This window comes from Equus asinus, chromosome 14, assembly GCF_041296235.1.
Source record: "Equus asinus isolate D_3611 breed Donkey chromosome 14, EquAss-T2T_v2, whole genome shotgun sequence".
Taxonomy (NCBI): domain Eukaryota; kingdom Metazoa; phylum Chordata; class Mammalia; order Perissodactyla; family Equidae; genus Equus; species Equus asinus.
The window spans coordinates 13,420,601-13,432,816 of NC_091803.1; the positions used below are offsets into that span (position 1 = coordinate 13,420,601).

The following is a 12,216-nucleotide window of genomic DNA, read 5'->3' on the forward strand; positions in this document are numbered from 1 at the left end:
TCTGGGTTAGGAAAACAATCTAGGTCCCTTTCGTTTATTAATCCATGCAACAAATAGTTATTGAGCATTTATTTCATGCCAGGCTCTTTTCTTTGCTCTGGTGAGATAATAGCAAACAAAGTAAAGTCCTTGCACTTCGGGAGTTTACATTCTGGTAAAACAGACAATAAATATAATATAATATATAACATACTATTGTGCAGCATCATGCAAAGTAGTATTACAAAGTAGAAGCAGAGGACAGGAAATGGAGAGTGGTGCTTTGGATAGGGTAGTCATGAACATGTTTAGACATGGTACATTTAAAATGAGATCAAAAGGAAATGAGAGAATCTCTGGCACTTTCAAGACTTGATCTTGTACTTCTCAGTCTCCTGAACTGTGAGTAATAAATGTTTTTGTTTAAGCCTCCAAGTCTATGGTAGGTTCTGTTATATTAGCCCAATTGGACCAAGATAGTGTTCTACGGTGCTTAGATGCCTGAGACCAAGTTAGAATACTAGAATTGTGTGTTGACCACTTCATTTTTGCAGTAGTCATCAGGGATCTGGACCCTTGATAACTCTTAGGAATTTATCCAGATAAAATTTAGGATATTATCCCATTCCACCTTCATATTCAGGGAAACCACAATTGCTGTCTTCAAGTGATATCTCTCCCTAACACTCTCCTTAGAACCTTAGCTACATCCTTATTCCGGAGAGTATAAATCAAAGGATTCAGTGTGGGAGTAATGATGCTATAGAACACAGATGCAACTTTGTCTTGCAATGGGGTGCGCTTGGACCTGGGCCTCATATAAGAGAAGATGCAGGCACCAAAAAACAGGGAAACCACAGTGAGGTGAGAGCTACAAGTGGCAAAGGCATTTCTCTTACTCCCAGCTGAATGCATCTGAATGACACTGTGGAGGATGAAGGCATAGGATATAGAAACCATGAAGATGGGGAGGAGGATAAGTAGGACACTGCTGATGAACACTGTGGTCTCGTAAACAGTGATATCTTCACATACCAACTTCACAAGAGCTGGAAACTCACAGTAGAAGTGGCGGATATTTTGAGGACCACAGAAATGGAAGTGCATCAAGATCACTGTGTGAATTAGGGAATTTATGGATGCTCCCAACCATGATATGGCAGCCATCATCAGTCCCACCTTTCTGTTCATGAGAACAGTATAATGTAGTGGATGACAGATGGCAACATAGCGGTCATAGGACATGAGAGCTAGGAGAAGACACTCAGCACCACCCAAAGACAAATAGAAGAAGTGCTGGGTGGCACAGCCCACAAAGGTGATGGACTTCTTGCCAGATAGGTAGTTGGTAGCCATCTTGGGGATGGTTGTGGAGACATACATCAGATCCATGAGGGAGAGCTGGCTGAGCAGGAAGTACATGGGTGTACGAAGCCGGGGATCAGCACAGATGAGGAGAATGGTGAGGGTGTTGCCACTCACTGCATTCAGGAAGACCACCATGATCAAGATGAAAAGAAAACGTTGGGCAAGGGAATCATCAAAGAGCCCTTCAAGGATGAAGTCTGCCAGAGAGGTCTGATTCCTCTGCCACATCTCCCCGTTCTCAGTCACTGGGGAAATGGGAAGTGAAGATGAAGTGTGATATCAGAAAACTGGAGCTCAGCATACCTGACACTAAGACCTTTTGATCAACAAAAGAATTTTTGCAGAAATTTTTTTTCTATTTCTAATTATTCAACGCTCGAATAACTAAAATAATCTTTTTAAAACAGAGAGAATTTCAAATCTCTCTTCACAAACATGATCACTCTGAAATTCCAGAACACCTAGGCTCTCGTAAGTACCAAGCTTCAAAACAAGAGTTTCTCCTCATTAAGGAAGAAATATATTTATAAAAGTATACATATGTGTGTGTATATATATATGTATACACAATATGTATATATATACACACAATAAATTTTATATACATTATATATGCATAAAATATACATATATACTTTTGTGTTTATTGTATCTGTCAGAGTTGAAGCAGAGAAGCTGAACCACTAAGAAATTTATATGCACATATACATATACATATACATTTAATGGATTGTACAGGAATTTGGCCTTATTCGATTGTGAAAACTGGCTATACAATCTATTTAAGGCTGTCACCTTTGTGTCTCATGCTGGAACTTGAAGTTCTTGGGGCACACAGTCAGGAAGGGAGGATGTGTATAAAATGTGGTAAATCAAGGGCAGGCTGGAACCCACAATCATGAGCTGCAATCTCACGAGGTGGACTGAAACCCATGTCAGTTCTTGTTGCCTCTGGAATTGGTGGTATGGTTATTGTGCAGAAGCTGAGGTCCTTCTTCATGAGGCTAAACACACACACTTGGCCCAGATGTCACAGAAGCTAAAGGAGGATCCTGGGGAAGGTAGAGTGATTACAGTCCCAGCTGCTGCTTCACAACATTGACATAAGGTCAGCTGTTCAGAAAAACATCAGTAAAGCAGAAAACAGCTGCTTCCATTCTGCCTCTAAATCTCCCTGGGAATCTTTCCTGTGGCCCACCTTAACCAGAAACACACATAAATGGGAAACTTGGGAAATGTAGTTCATCCTAGCCAAGTTGACCCATTAAACATCACCAGGATCCATCCCCTGTCAATTTGGCTCACATACATATCTCCTTAAGCCAAACTTAATCCCAAAATAAACACAACAAAATCATCCTTCTACCTAACATGATATAACTATCCTGCATAAAACCAAAACATACCAAATATTTGTATAAAAACATGGAAGAAATATCCATTACTATTGTCCACAGAATGAGCCATCCATTCCAAGTGCTAATCAATTCTATGGATGTCAGGTAGTGTTTCTCACTCACTCCTCTTCATGCCAATGGACTCACAAACAAAGTGGCTATAGAAGCAAGGATGGAGGCTATACATGGGCTCAGCAACATGGACTTCCACTCACCAAGGCCAATCTATCTACAGCCACTGCTGCATCTCAGTCTCCCAACAGCTGACACCAATGCTGAGTCGTTGATATGGCATCATTGCCCAGGGGAACAGTCAGCTACGTGGTGGTAGATTGATTACATTGCATAGCTTTCATCATGGAAAGGATAGTGCTTTTTTCTTACTGGAATAGACTCTTTCTCTGGATATGGATTTGCTTTCCTTGCCTACAGTGCTGCTGCCAAAACTACTACTGGTGGACTTACAGAATGCTTTCCTCACTATAATTATATTCCATGAAGCTTTGCTTCTAACTAAGGAACTCATTTCACAGCAAATGAAGTGTGGGAATGGGCCCATACTCATGGAATCCACTGGTCTTTCCGTATTCTCAATCATCCTGAGACAACTGGTTTGATATAACAGTGGAAAAGGTTTTTGAAGACTCAGTTACAGCAAAGCTAGTTGGCAACTCCTCATATTGCTGGGGCAGTGTCCTCCAGGTTGTGGTAAATACTCTAAATTTGCATCTAATTTATGGTGCTAGTTTTTCCATCATAAGTCTTCATGGGACCAGGAATCAAGAGGTGGAGATGACAGTGATATCTCTCACTATAACGTCTATAACTATGATCCACCAACAAAATTTTTGCATCCCCTGTCTGCACTTTTAGGCTCTGCTGGTTTAGAAGTCTTATGTCCAAATGGAGGGATTCTTCCATCAGGTGACACAATAATGATTTCACTTACTGAGAATTGAGACTGCCACCCTACCACTTTGAATTCCTCATATCACTGAATGAAGAAGTTAAGGAGTTTCTAAATAGTGGCTGATGTGACTGATCCTGATTAACAAGGAAAAAATGAGTTGCTACTACACCGTGGGGATAAAGGAGAGCATGTCTGCAATGCAGGAGACTTTCCAGGGTGCCTGTCTGTGCACAAATGTCTGTGATGAAAGTCAGTGGAAAATTACAACAACCCATTTCAGACAGGATTTCTAATGACCCAAATCTTTCAAGAGTGAAGGTTTGTTTCATCCCACTGAAGAAACATGACCAACTGCAGACAAAGGGAATGTGGAATTGATAGTAAAGGAAGACAGTTATAAACACCATCCATGCCCATGTGAACAGCTGCAGAAATAAAAACTGTAATAGTAATAGGCATTTCTTTCTTGCTTTGATAAGAATATTTTGTACATACATATATTAAGTAAATATTTGTGTGTTCTTCTCCTCCATCACCCCCTTTTCTATCATAAGCTTTGTTAATTTAATTAGGTTCATATCTCAGTATTTAAGTTATAGGCCATAAAAGGGGAAGTATGAATCAAGAGTAGGACTAGAATGAATTTTACTCAAAGACAAAAAAGTGATTTTGTATCCTCTTATTGGGAAGGGTTGGTGTCTTTTATATCCTCTTCTGTGGAAAAGCTGAACAGGTTTTTGAGCGTACATTGACAAATTTATCATGTTAGATGTAAGGATAACTCAGTATTGTCATCATTTGAAGATTAAGTATATAGAAATGTGTATGGATGCCAAGTTGACACATAACAAAGATATTATATTTGTGTACCTAAAAATAAACAAGAAATATGTCCTGGTAGACATGAGAGACTTCAAATTATGAATCAGGCTGATAAAACTAGGATTATCACTTTTAATCAGCCAAATTTCCCAGTCAGTCCTTTACCTAATTCTCCTATGAATGCTGATAAGAATGAGACCCTGACTTCCATGGTGAAGTCCAACTTACAAAAGTAATCCAAACTTATCCTCAAAATACCCAGTGTATCCCTCTTTGTGTTTTTCCTCATAAACATCTCCCTAGATCTTCAGGAATTTGACAATATCTACCTACAATTTAAAGTGAAGAACTCAGAACTGAATGTATTCTTCAAAGTATAATTTGACCAGTGAGAAAGAGGTCACATGTATTATCTCTCACTATATCAATGCAGCCTAGGATCATCATTTTAGCTGTCATCTCACTCTGTTATTTCAAACTCAGCTTCTTGTTGACTGAGGGCCCAACTTTCCCATGTTCCCCCTTATCAGTCCAACTCCAACAAGATGTCCACACATTGCCTTTTTACTAAAATATTCATATATCTTCCTATCTCTTTCCTCATTAGTTTTCATCTTTCTCTGTAAATCTCTGTAGCATATGTTTTCCATCATCTGATGCATGTCCTCTCTCTTCCTCCCCCAGGCAACTTTCCTAATAATTTCCCATTCTGATTTGTGGTTCACAGCTTACTTTTTCCCTCTGCCTTCTGAGGCAGTTTTCCTCATGGACTGACCAGTATCACCCTCTGCTTCAAGGGATGGGGACATAACCTGATAATGCCAGAGAATGCCTTAGTTTCTAAAAAAGGTTTCCTGGATACCTCAAGCCCCAACATTACCTTACCTGGAATTTCCTCTGCAGAAATGTGTATAGAAGTGAAATGGAGATGGCAGGATACGTCCACATGGTCTCACACATTGGCTACTTAGCATCCAAACAAGTCTTTTCTGAGGTGCTCATCAGACTTCCTTCTCTAACCTGGAAATCTCCATTTACTAATAGAATGGCATAGAGGATATTGTCTTAAACAGTCATAACTGTTTACGCTAATTATCCTAGCGACAGCAAGTCATCAGAAGCAACAGAACATGTAATTCTGTAATGCTCTTGCAATGTGTGCTCAGATTTTGAACTCCATCAGCACACATAAGGATAGACTAACTAACTGAATTTCTTTAACCTCTACTAGTTGGGCCTTGAATCATGATATGCTTCTTCTTCCTCTAAATTATATTTCAGGTGCATCTCTATCCCAAAATGACAATTTGAGTTTGAGCAATAAGAATTTCCATTAATGTTACCTGATTAAGAAGCTACATTTAATACCAGCTTCATCATCAATGAGTCCAGAGTCAAAAGAAAATATGTTTTCTATTTTCTGCTATCTGGGATCACTCAAGGCACTCTCTTCTTAGCTTCACGCCTCCTTTCCTACTTAATAAAATCAGAATTTGTCTTTAGCACTGGTCTTTTTAGAATAAGCCCCTTTCTGACTGCATGAATGTTTCCTAAGTAGGGATGAGACATGGCATGGACTGTGCCAAGCATGAGGGAGGAGGAGCACCATCTTTGAGAAGTGAAACAGCTCCTAACCCAGAGGACCTATAATGTTGGCTGAAGCAAATTGAAAACACTAAATATATGGCATCAGACATTCCAACCCAGAGGACACATCCTGAATCTCTTCTGAAAACCATTACTCAAGATGCCAATTACATTTCTTGTATGCATTGAGATAAACATTCCCAAAGGGCTTTCTTAGAGTTAGTTTGTAGGGGTCAGGAGAATGAGTTATTTCAATGAGCATGGCTCAGAAGACAACATGGGAATATCTTCTCTAATGGTCAAAGTGAAGAGAAACAGTTCCTACACTCCCTGGCTTGTTTTTCATCTTGGAACCAAGTTCTCTCTAGCTCCTTTCTATCAAACCCTTTTGAGAAGTCGGTCTGAGAAAGATGTACTCTCTTTTACCCACAGGACCCTTCTGAGGGTTTCCCCATGCGCCACATCATAGAAGAGAAGTCAAAGAATGGAGGCAGGAAATTACCACTAGCATTTCTCACTCTAGCTGCTAGTCATACTTCAATTTTATAGATTACATTAATATAACATGTAAAAAGATTTCAGGTACAGAAATAAAAGAAGAGGGACCGGCCCCATGGCCAAGCGGTTAAGTTTATGCACTCTGCTTCAGCAGTCCAGGGTTTTGCTGGTTCGGATCCTGGGCACCGACATGGCGCCACTCATCAGGCCATGTTGAGGCAGCATCCCACGTGCCACAACTAGAAGGACCCAGGACTAAAATATACAACTATATACTGGGAGGATTTGGGGAGAAAAAGCAGAAAAAAAAAGAAGATTAGCAACAGTTGTTAGCTCAGGTGCCAATCTTTAAAAAAAAAAAAAGAAGAAAATGGCGTATCCATATATCTCCTTATTTACTCCCATCTCATTCTCATGCCCTGTTCTTCCTCTCCATTATAAGGATATATTGAGCTATTCTTTCTCTATCTCAACTCAGATGCTAAAATGTCTTACTTTACTGAGCTTATCTTGTTTACCCTTTGCTAAAAACCCATATGATCTCAATAAAATAATTTAATAGTAAAAACATGGTATTTACAATGGAATACTACTCAGCCATTAAAAAAGACAAAATCATGCCATTTGCAACAACATGGATGGACTTTGAGGCTATCATGCTAAGGGAAGTAAGTCAGATAGAGAGGGACAAATACTGTATGATTTTACTCATATGTGGAAGATAAACCATAAAAACAAACACATAGATAAGGAGAACAGATTGGTGGTTACCAGAGGGGAAGGGCACAGAGGGAGAGCAAAAGGGGCACATATGTACGGTGACACACAAAAACTAGATTATTTGTGGTGAAGCCAATGCAGTATATACAGAAGCTGAAATAGAATACTGTACACCTGAAATTTATACAGTGTTGCAAAACAATATGCCCTCAATAAAATAATTTTTTTAAATGGTTGATAGATCAATTGACAGGCAGAAAGTCTAAAAGCATTTGTCAGCTTCTATTGGTATCAGAAGTTGCCCTGGTTCTTCCTTTTCTTTTTCTGCCTCTTCCTTCCCCTTCCCTCTCCTCCTCTTCCTGTCCCTCCTTTTCCCTTCCTGGACAATTCACTCCCAATGCCAGTAGGTGGGGCACAATAAGGTGGCAGCCACATATTGAGTTGCATGGGTAGAGAAGGGAAGCTATGGCTCCAAGTCAGAGACAAGTTATGGTGGAGAGGGTGTGCACTTGGAGGGGCAGCCTGGCATGCGCATCGGAGAGCAATCAAGGTGAGAAGGGGATCCATGCAGAGGGTGGCCTAGCAAGACAACCGGAGCCTAAATAGAGTATAGAGAACCCACTTAGGATGAGGAGAGCATCCCTGAGTGGAAAGAGATGGAGGGGGATTGGCCACATAAAAGGGGATTGATCAAATAAGTGAATATACTGAGGATGATGGGAGCCATATTTATCACTGTTGGAGAAGGGAGTCACTGATTCAGAAAGAGAGAAATCCAGTGAACCCTGTGGGGTCAGATTGCAATTAAATGTATTGATGTAAATTCAGAATTTTCTTTATAGATAGATTAGATAGATAGATAGATAGATAGATAGATAGATAGATAGATAGATGTGTGTATGTGTGTGTGTGTGTGTAGTTATAAAAACACATTTCTTAGTTCTCTCCACTGATAGGACTTAGAAATAGTGAGACCCAAATAGCAATAAACACACTTCCTGCTCAGATCTTGACTTACATAATCTATGTCATTTTCCACTAAAAGGAACTAGGGCTTCTTGGAGAAATGGCTGATTCTAAGGCTGGGACTGGGAAAGTACAAGAAAAGCCTGAAACATCTTATTATGCTGGAAAGCAAGAGGATACTAAACACTGATGGGAAATTGTCAACAGGAGACAGAAACCAGCCTGACGGCCTTCCACTGACCAATCAGGAACAACTGTATCATCATAATAAAGAATGATAGTGAGAGATTATGACCCATTGCTTTAAATAGGAAAACATGAGTACATACAGATATATATATAAATAAATTGATAAATTTCAATTTGATGAGGATATTTGCACACTTTCAATGTGCTGCTGCTTAAAATTTCCATTAATTACAAAAGAGAAATGGTAGCTTCACAGTGGAGAGACCTGGCAGACAGCCCCTTAATCAAGTGATGCGAGAGAGCATCACCAGGAACAGGGTGAATTGATTGAGCATCGCCTGACAGGATGCAGTGAGAACCCAGTGTCACCTCTGTGACAGTCCTTCCAAGAAGGTAATGCTGAAAGAAATCCTGAAACAGTCAGACAAAAACAAACTGAGGAATGTTCTACTCCTCCTCTCTGACTGAGATGTAATCTTCAAGAGTCAAGGTCATGATAGCCAAAGACTGAGGAAGTGTTCCAGACTGAAGGAGACTCAAGAGAAGTGACTTTTAAACACAAAACGGTGGCTGAGTCCTTCTGCTATGAAGACACTATTGTGACAACTGGGGGGATTCAATGGGGTCAGAGGATTAGATGGAAGTAATGTAGCAGTGTGAACTTCCTGACTTTGAAGGTCATTTTGAGGTTATGTAGGAGAATATCCTTGTTTGTAGGAAATACAGGAGGTTATAAAGTATCAGGTCAGCAATTTACTCTGAGATGGTTCAGGAAATAGTTCTTTGAACTGATTTTCTGTAAGTTTGTAATTGTTTTCAGGGAGTGAGGGATGTCACAAAGGCACCTTTTCACTTATACAGCTCTTCTCCTCTCTCACCTTAGTCTTACTTGTATTATTTTAATATAAGGAGGCAGCACAACACAGTGATTGAGAGATGAGGGGCTCTGAAACTGGAACTCCTGGTTTTTGAATCCTACCTCAGTCCAGGAGTGAGTGTAGACCATCAGTGGCTTTGGGACAATGAGGACAAGGCACACTCATTGCATAGCTTTCCCCACAGGGTTTGCGCTGAATTTCAGCACCTGTATGCCTCTCAGTTTAGTGCCACTGTGTACAAATTAGCTCAGGGTTAGCCATTTAGCCACTGTTTTAGCTCAGGTTTTCTAAAAGCAGAGCCTGAGATGTGGGTTCTGGTGCAAACGGTTTACTGAGAGACTGTTTTCAGGAGAAGGGAGTGAGGAGAGCTGAGTAGGGAAGGAGGAAAACTTGAGTGAAGATGTGGTCTCAGTGGAACCTGATCCCATTGGGAGCTCTGGAGCCAGAATTGTATTACAGAGTGGATCCTAATTTTAGGCAGGGACCATCCTTTTGTACCCCATCATTCAATCATAGACTGGTCTCCCACCCTCCAGGAGGCACAAACTCCCAGGTGAAAGGGCTTTAGTTTGGCCATGGATGGTTCTCCTGAGAATGGGGCAACTGTGAGCTAGTAATAGCCAATGCTTCCAGCAACTTGGCAATGGATGCACAGCCAAATGAAAGGGATCTGGTACCTTTCTTATCAATACAACCGTAAACAAGTTACTTAACATCTTAGTACTTTTGTACTTAGTGCTTCAGAGACCCCATCTGCAAAATAGGGGGATAACACAGCACCTATCTCAAGTGACGATGAAATCAGGTGATATGTGCAAAGTGTTTAGGACGCAGACCGTGAAGCATGCACTGAGAGCTTAATAAATGTCAGCTATTATTTTCATAGACATTATCCTCAGTCTTCAGGAGGCCAATGTTGATTTTGAAGTTTGGGCTCCAGCATGATCAACTCTAGCTTTATCTGCCATTTTAGAAAATAAAGTTGCATACATATTTCATGGAGGTTTAAGTATGAAAACACTGGTGTCATAGCTGATGCCATTTAATAATTTCCCTAAGAACAATATAAACATCCCATTCTAGGAGTGGCTTTGTCATCACAACTAAGCCTGGGCAAACTTTGAGGGATGCACTGCAGTGACTCTAGGGAAATGCTCCCACTGTGTTCATGTGGGCTCTCTACTGTCCTCCCTTAGAATTGCTTTTCTGCTCCAGAATTCTGACAAGTATCTTGGTGATATTCAAGCTGTGCAGTGCCCAAAACAGATAAAGTTTATCCCTGCAATGCTCAACGATACTCAGGCAGGACAAGGGAAATATTAAGTCAACCTTGGACAATTCAGAGATTCACTCCTTCATCTGTGACAGACTCGCTGAGAGCTTCTTCAGAGTAGATAATTATCCACGGGGTGGAAGACCCTCGGTTTGATGTCCAAACTTCCATATTCACTTCTTCTGGCCAGGAATTGTTCTCTCCATGGAATCCTGTTGGAAGATGCAATAACTCCTAGAAAATGTAACAGTGTAAGTAAGACTGTAGGTATGCATCTGTCATTCTATCATCTATCTATCTATATATCTGTCTACATCTCTCAATCATCTGTCTACATCTACCAGGTTATCTATCATCTATCTACATTCATCCTCCCTCTCTGTCCTCTCTCTCTCTCATCATCATCATCTGTGTATCTATCTAGAAAGACAGAAATGTCTGAGGAGATGCAGGCATTCTAGACTCCACCTGTTTGACTCTTTTCAACCCAGACACGTGAAGAGAAACTTCAGGATGACCCCAGCTTCAGCCTGTCTGCAACCACACGAGAGACCCCAAGAAAGAGCTGCCCAGCTGAGCCCAGTCAACCCCAGATTCATGGGTAACATAAAGAATCAATATTGCCCACTTTTTTGGCATAGTCTGTTATGCCACAATAGATAATTGGAACATCTCTCTTTCACTTCATGTAGAGTAAGATGTATAGGACCCAGAAGAGAAACATGAACTGAGGGAAATAGGAGGAAGCAGAAATCAGACACCGTCATGTCCACAATATCCTAGTGGCTTCACAGGTTAGCCCAATTCATGTGGGAAGAGACTACAAAAGGGTGTGAATGCCAGCAGGAGAGAATCATTTGGGGTGCTTTTGAAAACTGGCTACCACAGCCTATAGCCAAAATGCGCCCTATTGAAAGATATATTGTGAAAACACAAAGGCTTGGTGTCACACCAATCCAGCACGTAATAGGTCCTCAATAAAGTCAGTACCCTGCCCTTCTCCTTTTTCCTGAACCATATGACTCCAAAGATCACGACTGCTTAGACCTCGGCACTCCTTGTCATCTGACCCACAACCTCACTGCTGCTTCCAGTGATCCACTATAACTTAAAGCTTTGTTGCTTCCTCCAATTTCCCATGTGGTTCTCCACCAGTTCCCTTGGCTCAGTCAGATGTGTGTCTCTTTTGCGTGGTTGTTCCATTTATCTTTTGCTACTTAACAAATTAACCCCAAACTCAGCAACTTACAACAACCATTTTATTTTGGAAAATATTTTGTGGGTCAGGAGTTTAGGAAGGGCTTTTTCGGGCAGGTCTTGTTTGGAGCCTTTCATAGAGATGCCATCAGATGGTGTGCAGGCTGTGCTATCACAAGGCTGAACTGGACTGAACATCCAAGATGGCACACTCACATGGCTGGAGCTCAGCTGGGGCTGTTGACTTGGTGGCCACTCCCAGATGGCCCCTTCAGGTGGCTGGGCTCAGACTCCACCATGGCTGGGCTCTAAGGGGGAGTTCCAAGGAACCAGCACCAAGTCCAGAGATCCAGATGGCCTTATTCTTCAGATTCCCCAGGCACATAAATCAACAAGCTGGGCAGTTAGGATATATCTTGAGTCGTGAGAATT

At 41.0% G+C, this 12,216-nt stretch overlaps 1 protein-coding gene across 1 annotated transcript; it reads right to left on the reverse strand.

Moving 5' to 3' along the window:
- Positions 1-642: 642 nt before the first annotated feature.
- LOC106825160 (olfactory receptor 2AE1-like) lies at positions 643-1,575 on the reverse strand. The gene has a single exon (XM_014831805.1). It carries the CDS (start codon positions 1,573-1,575, stop codon positions 643-645), a length of 933 nt encoding a protein of 310 aa, XP_014687291.1.
- Between the last annotated feature and the right edge of the window lie 10,641 nt (positions 1,576-12,216).